The sequence below is a fragment of the Apodemus sylvaticus genome, chromosome 15 (genome assembly GCF_947179515.1).
Source record: "Apodemus sylvaticus chromosome 15, mApoSyl1.1, whole genome shotgun sequence".
Taxonomy (NCBI): Eukaryota; Metazoa; Chordata; class Mammalia; order Rodentia; family Muridae; genus Apodemus; species Apodemus sylvaticus.
This window is the reverse complement of record NC_067486.1, coordinates 72,330,632-72,346,555: the sequence shown is the minus strand read 5'-3', so window position 1 is coordinate 72,346,555 and position 15,924 is coordinate 72,330,632. Positions and strand designations below refer to the sequence as shown.

General features: G+C 36.8%; 1 protein-coding gene across 2 annotated transcripts in view; it reads right to left on the bottom strand.

The window, feature by feature from the left end:
* Nucleotides 1-15,924, bottom strand: part of Fgf12 (fibroblast growth factor 12) — a 563,409-nt gene that overhangs the window by 16,770 nt on the left and 530,715 nt on the right. For both annotated transcript variants that reach the window (XM_052158018.1, XM_052158017.1), the window contains one exon: nucleotides 1,704-1,902. In XM_052158018.1, the coding sequence (XP_052013978.1) occupies nucleotides 1,704-1,902 (199 nt within the window). The remainder of the gene's footprint in view (nucleotides 1-1,703; nucleotides 1,903-15,924) is intronic.

Genomic DNA, 15,924 nt, shown 5'->3' with positions numbered 1-15,924 from the left:
TATCTACTTCTTAGGAACTTTCTGCTCAGTCCTTACAAATCAGGCCAATTTCTGCCTTTAACTACAGTGAGCCTGTAATGGTTCTGTTTCAGTGATCCCTTCTTATCCATTTGTAAGACTTTGTCCTAGTCTTCAATGATATGAGAGTGCTTCTTCTAATTACCAATATTAATTCTATAACATGAAGCACACTTCCTTTTCTAATACACTGTTGCAATTAGTCACCATATTTCATATCTCTAAGAGTATGTCCGCTGGAAACTATAGTTCCTAGTCTTTTTATTTGCTTTGCTCATTTGCACATTCACTTGTTCAACGGACAACCAGCTGGATAAATTTCTCATTATGGCACACCAAGTAGTGGCCATGACAAAAGAAAATTGTGAGAAAAAATACAAAACATACTCTGTTGATTCAGAGAAAGAGTTGACCATAAGTGGTAGACAGTGGGACAAGAAATCTAGTACAATGTGATCAATGGAAAAATATAAAGAAGATACAAAAAATCCATAATTTTTCTGGTAAAGAAGTCAGAGAAAAATAAGAGACGTAGGAAGCATTGACTTCATCCTTTGCAAAGGTTAATCAGCAGATGAATAAATGAAAATCAGGGCAGGTAATACAGAAAGCATGAGGCCAAGGGCAGCACAAGTTTAATTTCAGATGACTAAAGACTTAGGGTGTGAGAAAAGACTTAGGAGACTGTCACCTTCTAGCATGCGTTTTGAATGTAGGATGATCTAGACTGCTTTTGAGTACTATGCTCAATGCACTGTAGGCTGTGCAGCTGGCATTGTGCAAGTCTCCATGCAACTACATCTATGACATTTGCAGGCCAGCAAGCCAAGCTAAGTCAAGGCTGCAGTGCACCATCTCTGTGTTTTTCATTCCCTCAGAAAGGAAACTGAGTCTCGGTTTAAGTTAACAAAATGTGCTGTTGATAAATATAAAGACCATAACTAATTCCTTGGTTCTCACTAGAAAGTTTAACAGCATGTAAACATGGTCGCTCAGCATCCCAAGTAGAGAACTTTTGATAGAAAATCATAGTTTCCTTCAAGAGGCTTATGTTCCTGTTCAATTTGAAAGAAGTCAACACTATTTTTTATTAATTTTTATTTACAGTTTTCTTTTCAGATCATATATATTTGCCTTTTATTAAAGTCAATATCATTTTAAGTGATGAAGGAAGGGCACGTTTTAGGTTTAAATGAGAAGAATAAATCTGCAGAGCAAATAAAACAGAACACTATTGTTCCTTACAAAAGATAAGAAAATTGTTACACAATGTTGTTATATTTGCTCAAAGGCATGTAGAGATCAGCATCAAATATATTTATAGAATTATTTGGAAAACTTTAAGCCCTCTAATAACACTATTGATTTTTTTCAGAGTGATTCTAAGAGATTGACTATTGTATTCAACAAAGAAAGAAATTACTTTCCAAATGGCAACTGACAGCAATTTCTATATTCAGGAAATTTCTAGCTTTGATATTCAAGCATATTTTTCTAAATACCGCATATTTGCAAAAATTCTCTGCTTTATTTTTTTTCTCTTTGTTGGGAAAGTTCCCATTGTTTTCTCCGAATTTTTCTTCCATCAGTTCACTTGAGGCAGAGCCTGAAGTCGCAGCAGACAGGAAGACCTGGTCCTAACACACAAATTCAGGGCCAAGCAAGAAAAGAAGTTACTTCCATACCTTCAATAGGTTTTGGTACAAAATGAGATGAGGGTTTGGTTTTCTTCACTCTGTTCCCCTTCATAATTTGACCTTCTTTATTGAGTCCTAGAAACCATGCACGGCCTGATTCCTGCTGGCGATACAGGGTTGAGGAATAGATCACATAGTAGTTTTCGAACACAGACTCCTTAAATTTGCATTCTGGGGTGAAAACATCCTGAAGAAATAAACACAGAAAAAGAGAAAGGAATTAGAAGTGAATCAGCAATGCTTGCATCAAGCCAGTATCAAATGTTTAACCAATGTTCAGAACAAGTCAGAGGGCATTGCACACAGTTTCAGTAAGCACCCGTTTATAAAGTTGTTGTACAAAGTCAAAAGGCAAGATTCTTTTTGCAGCCATTGTTAATCCAGAGAAAACAACTCCTCAGATACTGTCACTGATTGTAAGCTAAGGGATTGGATGATTCCAAACCTTATCTAGTACAATGTTTTATAAATCAAAGAGTTCTGTCAGTTCTCATTTTAAATGGCCCTTTGCGTGGAATTAAAACAGTAGAACTTATCCCTAGGAACCAAAATTAAAATGCAACCACAGACAACATAGGCTCTCCAGATGTTTTGGAGAGAATATGCAATATGCACAAAAATCTATTACTAAGCCAAAGCTCATCAGTATGTTACTACTTTGCTTGATGTCTATAATTTTTTTAATTGATTTAAAATGTGAGAAACTTAAATAATCAAAACTTGAGATATAACAGCCTTAGGATTAGGCAGTAGGAGAAAATACAACCATTGACAAACCCTTAATAAACCACAGAATGACACTTGTTATTCCAGTAAGAAATCTTAAGAACACCTACATCAGCCCCATCGTTCAAGTAAGAAAATCAAAACACTGAAAGGGTATGTAAAAGATACATGAAAGTAAAATTACAAGTCAATGGCAAAACTAACCCTTAATTGTATTAAAATCCCTACTTCTCAAACTGTCTCATTTTCTGATGATGTATTATACAACTTTGTGATCAATACAAGAAAATCATGTCTCAATTTGTCAAATAATGAAATGAATTTTTCTAAAGATAATTTGCCTTCTAAGATAAGCAAAAGAAAAACAACCGTGGAAGGATGTTAGCCAACAAGAAAAATCCCCCATGCCTAACTGCTTTGTGACATAGAGAGTGTTTGTCATTGCACACTGGGAAGTTTTCCATGTGAGGCCTCACAATTCAGTGCACTTACACAGAAGTGCACAGAAGTGATGACCACCCAGGAATAAAGCTAGCAGAAACCATTTCCTTATAGATGATGCTCCAGCTTTAGAGGAAGCTAAGAGACAAAGAAGCAGGAAGCCAGTGAAGGCAGTGTTAAAGATGCCAATGACCCTTTCTTTGCTTTAAAATGAGTCTCATATTACTGACCAAAAGAGGCAAATGCAGTAGTGATAGTAATACAACCTTAATGCTCTTTATATTAAAATGAAACATGAGAATTCTTGAAGTATTCTTTGTTTTATGAAAATTGTCCTAAGAATCTATCTAGGAAATCAATGACTATCAGCTACTGTTTCATACAGTGGCAACAGAAAGTTAAAGGTGTTGGGAAGAAACTTGTAGCTCTCACACATTGCTAATGGTGGGGAAATGGTGTAATTGCTGAGAAGATAGCCTGACTTTTTCCCAAAAGACTAAAAATACAGCCATTCTTCTTCTATCTATGCACCTATAGGAAGTGAAAACATATGCCCATAAAACTTTATATATATGAGCATTGAGAGTAGTATTGATTACAGAAATAGCTCCAGTACATATCAACTGATGCCTAGGAGAACAAAATGTGGCATATCTGTATAATGCATTACTGTTCACTGAGAAGAGCAATGGGAGACTGACTCATATGACGATATTAATGCGCCTTAATAACATTATTCTAAGTGAAACACAAAGCCTTTTGGCGATGTGATGAAAATGCTACATGCTATTTGATTCCATTTATATAAAGTATTACAGCAGGGTTTATAATATCGCATATAATAAGCAAACAATTTCAGAGATAGAAAGTAATGGATGTCAAGTGCTACCACGAAGTTGGAATAAAGCAGAGAATGGCTGCTTCCCCGGAGAGATGAAAATGAGACCGAATTAAATAGTTCTGATATTTGTGCAACTTTGTAGAAATTCTAAAATCCACTCAACTGCAAGTTTTAAATGTAGATTTTATTGTGTGTAAGTTCTATTTCAACAAAAACGCATCAGAGACACAAATTGGCTGGAGAAAATGAAAGGAGAGAATAAAACCATGTTCCTAATCTGACAGCAGTGCTCTCCAATATGCATGCTTTTTATGACATCATACCTGTATTACTAATAAAGAGCCAAGCCATTGCCAAGTATAGGCATTAGAGAAGTACATACTCAGTCACCTAAATACAGCATTATTACTCTTTCAGGTTTTAATACTGAACTCAGTCCTCGTATATTCTTGACAAGTGTTCTGCTCTGAACTACACCCTCAGTATTAGTCTGTTTTTCAAACCAATGAATCTCCAGAAGCAAGCTATGCCTGAAAGAAAAAGTAGCTTATTGGACTTGTGGCTATGGAGGCTGGAAAAGCCCTTGACAAATGGTAGAAAAGAAGATTGATGATTTTGGTTTTTTGTTTTGTTTTGTTTGTTGTTGTTGTTTTTGTGTTTTGTTTTGTTTTAAGACAGGGTTTCTCTGTGTAACAGAGCTTTGGTTTTCCTGAACTCAGGCTGCCTCAAATGCATAAAGATCCTCTTGGCCCTGCCTCCTGAGTACTGGGATCGATGTAGTGCACTGCCAAGCTCAGCAAAGGGAGAGTGATGGGGGAAAACAAACCAATTCTAATGAACATATGGAAAACCATCCTATCTGTTTTTCGGGGTGACTGCCTTGACATTCTCATCCCATCATCATGCCAGTTTCTCACCACTTTGCACCTCCTAACTGAGCCATGACCACAGCACTCTCTGAGCTTCTTTGCCCTACAGATCCACGAAAGATGCTCTTCACAGTAGCATTAGAGGGCGTTTCACTTTCTCACCTTTGGTTTCTCTAAGCAGTTTTATATTTCTCATAAGATTTAATGTGTTGTCTGTGTCATCACGGATTGTTCAGTTCAGGGAACATTGTTCCTTGTCACATTTAGTATGAATTTTACTCTTGTTGAAATAAACAGTAAGAATATTATAGGTCAGGGAAACAGTAACAATGATGTATAACAATATAGAAAAGTGATTGACAGGGCAGAATTAGTTGTATTATCTCATTTTATTCTTATTTTTCTAAAAGAAATCTTTGCTTACTTACAAAAGAAGAAAATAATTTTCATATTAAAATGTTATGAAATTAAGTCAAATATAAATGCTACTTCCTAAACTCTCCTTTCAAAATGAAGATTTTTTTCTTCTAACTTTACTAACAGAAGATGTCTGACAATTTTAATGTCCATAAGAGCCATAGGCTACAGGTAAATTTGATTCAAGGTGAAAATCTAACACTTGAAATCCACATAACACTTATAATTTTTGCTGTCTCCAGTTTACATATTATACTTATTGTTTTCTAGTCTCAGACACCATGTTTAACCTACTTTAAATGTTTTGTTTATAAAGTGCACAACAGTTAATAAATTAAAACTGTCAATTTATAATGTCTTGTAATAGTTGTATCAATCCATGAAATGAACAAAATATAAAGCGACACTTCCAAAACATTTGAGAAGTAAATAAATAATTTAATGAAAAAATCATTTGAACTCCTAAATTTGATATATTATGGAATGATAATTTTCCATCTGACCATTGGCAGATCAGTTAATCTCCCTAAATCACAAATGCCATGAACATAAACTGAAGATAAGACATCTAGACACAGAGGGGTTACAAAGATCACATTATATTAACACTTATCTTTTGAAATCTCTAAAACATGTGTGATTATTTGAAATTACTTCCCCTCCATCAAATAATATGATAACTTTAAAGGTTTCAATGCTATATTTATTGCATAAAGTGGCATTGAAAGTGTTGAAAGTAATTAATTTTTTTTTAATCAAAGCCAAATCTTCCCGTACTGATAGGAACGCAAGCCAAGCATATCCTAAGCAGGTTCTGTGTCACTGAACTACAGCACCTTTCTCACCATTACCTCTTTTGTCTCCCCTTGTTTTAACTGCAACATGCACACTTTTGAACTCAGGCAAGAATCTTGGAGGTGTGTGGCCCTGTGTAGTTAGCACAGTAAGATGGGTGCTGTAATGATGTCTTCTCTGCATTCTGCTTCCTTCATGCCCTCCTCCCTCTGACTAGCATGATCACAGACTGGCTGTGAAGCTGATGAACACACAAACCTTGCCTTCCTGCCTCTGGTTGAAACACAAGCAGCTCACCTAATTTCCCATCATCCCTGACAACCTTTTAATTTCTTACTCAATGCAGTCACTGCCTCGGGGAGACCTACCCTGCCACCTGATACAAGGTGGTATCTTCTCTAGTCACTTTTTAACTTTTAACTTAATATTTTGCTTTTCATGACATTGCCCAATGACATTGTGAAAGTGAACCTTTTAAAGCTTTACCATGGGGGCATCATGGTTGATATACTCTCTGTGTATTCTCAGTAAGTCTGGAAATAAAAACTATTTACTCAAAACTATGAATTGGCTGAGAAGATATCCTGAGCCCTGATGAACCCTTGCTATGCATGTATGAGTAATGTTCCCAGGGAGGGCACTTGTCTTCTCTGGAGCTCACTTTCCCTCAATGCAAAATATATCCGTTTGTCAAATTAATCAATCACAGATATTCCTTATGTCTTCAGCTCCTATAGGCTTTTGATTTTTTGAATGTAAAAGCTTCCTATAAAACATCATTTCAAAATAGTTTTTAACCTACTCAAGAATTATTAATACATTACTAAAATATGATAAGGAAGAATAGAACCAGAGAAAATTCACTTGGTGAGTATTGAAGGAGTTATAATATGTTTATGGTAATTTTTTGTAGAAATTACCTTCTTTTCAAAGGCTCTTTTAGTTTTTATTTTACGCTATTTTACTTTTCTAATCAAAATTCCCCAGATAAATGTTTAAACAACAAACAAACAAACAAACAAACAAACAAAATGTAACTCAGGCTGGTCTCAATTTCTTGATCTCAAATGATTCTGCTGACTTAACCTCCCAAGAGGGTGGGGATAGGAGCCATGCACCACCGTGCCTGACCTTAAATTCTTTGAATTTTTTCTTCTTTTTTTATCAAATGAAACTTCCTTGCCTTTTTGCTATGCAGCACTGTTTACTACAACAGGTGTAACAAACAAAAAGCAATTGCTGGGCATCCTTGAAAATTTGGTTTGTATCTAATGACTCTAGAGCAGGTTCCTTCTGCTGCCGTTTGAATATTTGGCTCTGGACCTTGTGCTCGCTTCCTTAATGGCCTTTAGATGCACAGGACTGGAAAACTTAAATGTATTAGAAGCTGCTGTGTCAACTGCATTGTCTGATATAATGATGTGAATTCAACTGAAGGAATCATTGTTTTCCCTCTGATGAGACAAAGAAATGTAGATTACATTATTTCAAACAAGGAGTACACACACACACACACACACACACACACCATGGTAGCTTTGACTACAAGTCTAATTTTATAACTTAAAGAAAGCCTGTACAAATATGGGAACTTCTGTCTAAACATTTTGAGACTTTTCTTTTTTACTGGAAAATTCCACTGAGAATGGAATCCTCTAAAAATGAAGATTCTTTGCAGTGTCTGATGACTTAGCAGAGGATGTACATAGCACATGAGCCAATGCTACCTGGGGTGCTGGAACTACAACTTCACAGGCATCAAAAGGTAAAGATTTAAGTACCCACTGTTATACCTTGATCGTGTTTCCTGACTTCTCTGACACTCTATTTTAACATCTGTAAGTCAGAGCTAAACATTACCTCCACTGTAAGGCTGCCATTGCTGTATAAGACAAGGCTAGTGTGTTAGGTCTGTTCTACAGGCTGCTTTGCTCTATACATCACCATGACAAGTTTTAGGCATTAAATGATATCACATTTGAGAATGAAGACAGAACAGGCAACAGGGAATCCAAACACTTTGCAGCACAAGTCATAAACTATCAAGGGCTGACAAAGGCTAGGTTGGACAAGGTTCCATATGGCCATCTATCTGTAGAGACCACAGAGAATCTCGGTGTCAGATTCTTGACACCTTCTACTGAAGAGTCATATCCTAAAGAAACATGATTTGCCCCCAGCAAGAAAACCCTAAGAAAAACAGAGGTGAGTGTGGATAGTGAGTGGAGCCCAGTAGGTGAGATGACATCATCTTAAATTTCACTGTTCTCAAACTTATTTCTGAAAATCTTAATGTTGTAGAGGCAATGTTTCTACAATGGAAACTGGGCAAACACAAAGCATCAAACTATCTGCATGTGGCTAAAGGGATGCTGGGAACAAACAAGAGTTAAGCTCTCACATTCCAGTGAACACTCCCTTTGACTCCCTTCTGAAAGTGTAGATAGATATGGAGGCATATGTGTAAATTAGAGTGTGCTGAGGATTTTATATTCATAGTAAAAATGTTGGAAATGTCTAACCACTAAAAACATTCTGTTTATTAAAGAGACAAATATCAGTGTTTTCCACATGTGATACTGTACAGTTCTTGATCACTCTACACTCTTCTTGAAAGATCTCCAAGACACATAATAAACACTTAAGAATCTATGTATAAATATTCAGGTGCTTGGACATACTCTATTTGTATTAAATACATACACACATGGTATAAAAATGTTTGGGCATTTCTGATAAATACACAGAGTAAAAGTACATAAACCCAAAGTGATTTTGGCTTGTAAATCTACTGAAGGATAGATAACCATGGATAAACTTTGTATGTTTGTCTTATGAGAAGAAATCTGTATGGTTAGAGAAGAGATAAAAGAAAGAAAATTATTTTGGTAAACATGTATACATTGTATACAGGTATATATAGCTACTTCAAATACCAAGTTAATGGGAAAAATCAGGAGCCAGGAAACATTAATGTTCTACACAGATATAGTCTCCAGACTCCTGTGAAGGATGCTGAGGTAGAAATTTGCTTCCCTAACCACATGCAGCCAATCAAATCATAGAGACTGCAAGCGTGTGCCAAGCCATTATCTGAATCCATATAAAGAAAGGAAACTGTCTTGTGAAAAATTATTGGAGAATTCCAGAACTCATAAAGCTGAAGGAGTAGGATGGCTGAGAGTCTGTAGGAGGTGGTTCTGATGCTCTGATCAGGAATCTGTATTTGAACTCTGAAGGTTCTGTTTCACAATTGATCAATTCTTGATCAATCAATAAAGATGCTAGCAGTCAATGACTGGGTATAAGAGGTGAGACTTCCAGGTTCCTGCAGGCAGGCTAAGAGACCCAGGAAGGTCAGGGCTGGTAGTGTGGTCTGCCCAGGACTTAAAGCGAGGTAGTAGAAACAACAAGCTACAAGAATCCATCACCACGGGAATGAATTATAACACCAAGCAACTCACTTCTTCAACCACAACGACTCCCTCCAGGGGCTTATTTCGCTCAGCAAGGAACCATACCTCCTAAACCTACCCCAACCATACCAACCGCTGGGAACCAAGTAGTCAGATGCCTGAGGACATGGGGCCAAGCCACTGAGACTGTCACAAATATGTCCTGTCATGGACCCAGCTCCAGCAGTTGGCGTGTTCACTCATTGTGTTTAAACAGTTTCCTCCAAGCAACTGCAATGCCAGGTGACTGTAGTGAGGGAAGAATTCAAGGAGTTGCTGTTGCTGCTGCTGCTGCTGCTGCTGCTGCTGCTGCTGCTGCTGCTGCTGCTGCTGCTGGAATGAGCACCTGAGATGTAGGCTGACTAAAAATGAAGCTATCAAGTACGGCAGACATCACAATTCCCCGCCACCTCTGAGCATTTGAAGGAAAGGTAAGATTACTAAAAAATAAAGCAAAGCAAAAGAATTCTGGGAAAGTGCAGTACTCAGCAGGTGTGAACAGACAGAGGCCTGACTTTATATCCCTAAGAGTTCTGTACACCTTACAGATGTGCTCTGAACTGGCGCAATCAAGCCTACATGTGCTGTCTCAATGGCTGCTTTCATCAGGAGCTTGAACAGAATCTGCTAGACAAATAATTCTGATGACACCGAAAAGCTAGAGATGTGTTTAAAAAGGAAAAGAAAAAATCTTGACTGTGACACTCCTTGCTGTGATGACAGGTCCTCTGAGCCAAAATTCAGAGTAAACACATTTACCTCCAAAAAGGAACTGGGGAGAAAGAAGCTTTGTGCTTTGTTTTCTCTGAAGTTCTAGGTAATGGAGTAGCATTTCCTTCCCTTGGTCTTTTGACGTGCTATTGTAAAGACTGAGATCACAAGCATATTTGTTTGATTTTTGTAAAACATACTAAACACAGAGGGAATTCTTAGATCTATCATTATAGTGAGTCAAAGAATCCTTAAACTTAAGAGCTGAAATTTTTAGAAACAAGGAAAAGCAAAGGCTGGGCATGTGAAAGAAATGGTCCAACCAGGACCACAGGGTTGGTTAAGTTAAGTGATGGAATCAGAGCCCAGTCCTCAGTCCAGAGATTTAACCTCAGCATACCACTCAGGTGCTTTCCATGAGTTTTCTTCTTGCACAGAAGAGCAATGGCTTGAACTTATAATTCTCTCTCTCTCTCTCTCTCTCTCTCTATATATATATATATATATATATATATATACACACACACACATATATATATATATACATATATATATATATACACACATATATATATATTTCCCACTAATTGGTTGATATTAACCAATGTACTTCAATTTGTGTATTAGCTGTTATTTTGATTAATCGCAACAATGGACACTTTGTTTCAGGACACTTATGTTGCACATAGCAAATATTTCCACGTATGGTTCTATAAAACAAGCATGCATGGAATAAGAAAATAGACAATGTAGCACGAGGCTGTCATTTTATGTAAATGAAGTAAAGATAGATCATCCACTAAGTGCATGTGTATGAAGAATGCTAATGATTCAACTATGAACACAGTGGTCTTCTTGTGAATCACTCAATACTACAATACACCATTTTTGTACACTGAAACATCTCTATGCCCCTACCACATTATATAAAGTATGACATAAAATGTCATTTGATAAATAGTGAACTATACATGGCTTATTCATACAGATGTTCAGCACATATTACACAGACTAGCATCAGGGCTATCAATTTGATTTTTTTTTCAAATGAGTTCATTCCACTGTAGTCATTTTGGAAAAATAAATGAATAAGTTATTTCCATTTTAGATTAAACACTATACAAACTACCAGTTTCCTTCTGATTTAGCATGTCTGTTTCAGGTTTTGAAAGAGAAAGAATTAGTCTCTTCCAGAGATGAACCTCCAAATTGTTTATCTAATACAAAGTAGTTAGCTAGTCCTGAAGCCGTGTACACACAAGCATAAAAATATACTGAGCATGTTTTATTAATATATTTATGAATATATGAAGCAACATAATATGAAGCAATTAAAAGAAGCAATTAATTTAAGATGTAGTGAGGGAGATGAGGGGCTGGAGGAAGAAAGAGAAATTGGGAAGTTATGTAATCAGATTCTAATTTTAAAAAGCAAAACAAAAATTCAAAGAGCTATCAGTTTGATGCTTCTGTAGAGTGCCACACTGTATGAGAAAGAAACAGTTTGTTTCATTTTCTGCATTAGTTTTGTTCTCTATAAAAATACAATGGTAAGTTAGATTGGTGGTTTGAAAACACTTGATAGAGCACTGTTTAAAATGAATCCTATCCTCCATTAACTCTGCATTCTTTTACTTGTCTCCAACTTCAGTTTCAAAGTTTGAGGTTCAGCCTTTGAAAATGACTTATGCCCTCAGCTGCTCCAGAAATATGCTCATGAGTTTAATCATAGCCCTTGCACTTCTCAGATAGGTTTCAATTTGATACATTAAATTTCTTTTCTCCTTTGTATATGTCTGGCTTAATAGAGATAATTGTGCTGAAAGAAAGTGCAGAGTTTTCTAAAGCAGACGCCATTATTCTGTAAAACAGAAAGATCCCACAATCAAAGTCAATTTCAATAGAGTGTTCTTCTAACAAGAAGTCAAAAGGCAATATGTCGCAGCATCTCACCAAATTAGCTTGTGCCCAGAGTGAGCAGGGTCTGACCATTCTCTCTAATCGAATCAGCATGCAAATTTCCAGCATTTGACTATTCAAAAGCTGCACTTAAAATTACTGTGTGGGAGAACAGAACAATATGTGGAGGAGATATTTTGTTAGATTCCACAAGTTTCTGGCACAGTCAGTGATACCGAAGCGAAGGCAAAATGTACATAGTATATCTGTTGAATTCTTATAACTGATCAAACTATAAGCAATGTATCTCTTTGTAGTCTAAATCTCCTTATACAGTTTACATGTAAAATACCTTCAGATAGATCAGGAAAACAGGGTTAGTGTGAAATAGACAAAGTAGGGCACATTGTATTTAGTTCCAGGATAATCATAGACAGAATCATGTAACTGATATATAGTATTTTAGTTAACATTTAATAATATATTTTAATAGGGAAGAGAAAAGAAAAGGATGGGGAATGGAAAGATTGGTAAATTTTTATCACCATTTCTAAGTAACTTGTATCTGATATCCAGGAAGTAAAGGGGAGCAGAGAGTAGGCATTAGAGCTGGAAGATCATGAGTTTGAGGTCAGTCTGGACTACATAACAAAACAGCTCAAACTAAGACAGTATAGCCATGAACTACAAGAAGAGAATGGGAAGACAGGTAGAGGGAAAGAGGGAGTGGGTTGAGAAAGTTTAACACATCCCTTTCCAAATTCAACTATGGAAGCATCCCCAGGAAGCTGAGAGCTAGAAGTTTCCCAAGTAGGGTAAAAATCTTGTTTGTTTAAGCTCACCATACAGTATTTTATTATACAATACTAAACTTATGATGTCCTAACAATCATAACATTCTATGAATGAAATCTAGAGTTTACTCCCCTAATGAGGGACCTTGACTTTAGAGGTAGGAGTTTTAGGCACAGGCTTTTTTTGTTCTGCATACCACACTATCTGGTTATGGAGGAGAGCATTATTCTGACCTTCCAAAGATCACTATGGCGTGAAGACTGAAACTAGTCAAGAGCTTTCATTTCAGTTTTTAAGTGTTTTCCTGAGGACCCTCTTAACCTCCAATTCCACCACTCTGCCACTAGGTGGGGTAGTGGTGACTTGGTTTCAGTGGGCTTCAGTTGGTATCGCAAAAGGCAGTTATGATTCCATAATTTTTCTCTTTCTTTTCAATTTTCTTTCAAAAACTGCAGTGGACAAATAAGCTCTACGCTCCCGGGATAAGATTTCAGAAGTAATTGTATGATACATGATTTCTGGATTAAAATACCTTCTCTGAGGGGTAGAAGAAAACAAAAAAGAGGCTGAGACTTCGATACAAAACAACAGGTTTTATGTCTGGCTGTGCCATTTGTTAGTTGGGTAAAACCAGGCTGCCTCCTGATTTCTATGAGTCAATGTTTTATCATATCAACACTTCAATCATCACACTCATTTACAAATTGTGTTGGAAGAAAAATGAAGCCATGTGTTGCAGCTTGATTTGGAAAGAACAATCGATAACCACCCAGATATATCACACTAATGTCTGAATTAATCCTAGCAGTAATTTCAAGTTCATAAGATTTCACATAGAAATCTGATTTCTCAGTTCTCATTAACAGTCTGAAGTTCAGGCAATATTAAATCCTCATTCTTCCAACCTAAGAATTAGCTGAAGTCTTCTGACGGTCCCTGCCCCCAGTCGTTGTGGGCATTAACGCTGACCAGGAAAAGCTCACCCAGGTCTTTGACACACTAATATCAATAAGGCTGCATCAGCACATTCACCTTAGCTGATAAGCCTTGGGCACAAGCACCCTGAGCCTTCATGCCTTGTTGAAACTGCCCAAGAAGATTCCAGATTCTCATTGCTTTTCCTGTTTGCACTTCTGCTGTGCTTCCACACTTAGCAGCATCCCAGGGAGAAAGAAAACAAAATGACATCACCTCTATAGGAATTGTGACACAGGGGGTATTTTCATTTCCAAAATTACAGAAAAACTGAAAGTGTTCAAACAATGATCACTCAGCCATTAGATCCATTTACTTAGCTCAGAATTATATTGAAAATGTACCTTTGGCACCTGTCTCCTCCTCCTCCCTATAATTTGGAAAGATCTATGCATAGAAGAAAAAAATTCTATGTTGACGCTGAATGTGACTGTATTTTTAAATGGGGACATTTTGAAAAACTGCCTGCACTGACATGAGACTGTTAAGGAGAATGTTGAACCTGACAGTGTTAGGGTTAATGTTAAACCCATATGACCAGTATGTTTTTAAAAAGAGGACATTTTAACATGCACACATGCACTGAGGGATCCAGGAAAGGAGGAGAAAGAGAATGGCCAGTTGGAAACCAGGAAAGGGAGTGGAAGAAGCAGTCCTTATAGCCACAGGATCTTGAACTTCAATGATCTCCAAAATGGTCATCAAACAAATTTCTGTTGCATGAATAATTAACTTAGGCTGTTATTGACCTGATAAAGGTTTTTGTGTTTGAAGGGTAGGAAAAGGAGAATGGGACTGGAGAAGACAAAACTCAGAAGGATAATGAGAAATGTGGATAAAAGGAAACAGAAACCCCTGAAATACACACTGTCAGTGAGACTAAGGAACAGGCTTTAAAATGCAGTCTAGAGAAAGAGAAATAATTTAGATTATTTGCATCATCTAAGCCTTGTGTTGTTATCCATATAGTTCTCCAGAATAAAATACAATGGCCATAGTGCTATAGCTGTTACACGAATAATACATATTTCAGTAACAACAACAAAAAAACCTGACATGTCTTTTACAAATTAAATCTGTAATAAAGTTCTATGCTCAAAGAATTTCCATGTTTCCATCAATAATTATTTTAAAGGAAAAATAATTTGTTACAATTTGTTTCAGTACCAACATTCAATCAGAAAGCAGTTGGTTACTCCAATAATGGCCAGGGCACTAGTGTACCAGACAGTACTTCTTGCCCAAGAAGTTGGTATAGTAGCTTGCAGGCCTTACAGATTGGAAAAAAATCATGATTTTCTTTTTCCAGCATCCTGAATAGCAATGTAAGAGCTAGTCAGCAAGGAGAAGGCTTCTGCCACACTTCCAGCTTGACTGCACTGTATTCTACAATGAATGGTTTCTTCAGCAACAAGTTTTCATCATCTAGTTCTAGTGACCATCCAAGAAGCATGGTAACAGTTCGCATTATTCTGGTGGCCTCTGGAGCCTCTCTAACCAACAACTCAAAACTAAGTAGACCGCATATAGCACTGAGATATTTGTTTAATAACCAACGGTTTCTAGGATCTGTATTACTACTCTCTTTATGTATGATTTTAAAATTGACTTACAAAATAGTAGGTGTCATATGACTTCTTTCATATACAGTTAGGTTTGAGAAACCCTCTCCCCAAAGACTCACCTCCCCCACCTGCATACTCACTGCCATTTAAACATTCTGATCCTCAGATATCCCTCACTCTGACTTTCACATGACATGTTTCAAGAAAAATGACTGTAACATCCTGGCAGGAATAAAGATTCTTTTTTTTAAATAGATACTTTCTTTTTTTTGTTTGTTTAAAAATTTTTTTATTCGATATATTTTTTATTTACATTTCAAATGATTTCCCCCTTTCTAGCCCCTCCACTCCCCGAAAGTCCCGTAAGCCCCCTTTTCTCCCCCTGACCTCCCACCCACCCCTTCCCACTTCCCCGTTCTGGTTTTGCCGAATACTGCTTCACTGAGTCTTTCCAGAACAAGGGGCTACTCTTCCTTTCTTCTTGTACCTCATTTGATGTGTAGATTATGTTTTGGGTATTTCAGTTTTCTAGGTTAATATCCACTTATTAGTGAGTGCATACCATGATTCACCTTTTGAGTCTGGGTTACCTCACTTAGTATGATATTCTCTAGCTCCATCCATTTGCCTAAGAATTTCGTGAATTCATTGTTTCTAATGGTTGAATAGTACTCCATTGTGTAGATATACCACATTTTTTGCATCCACTCTTCTGTTGAG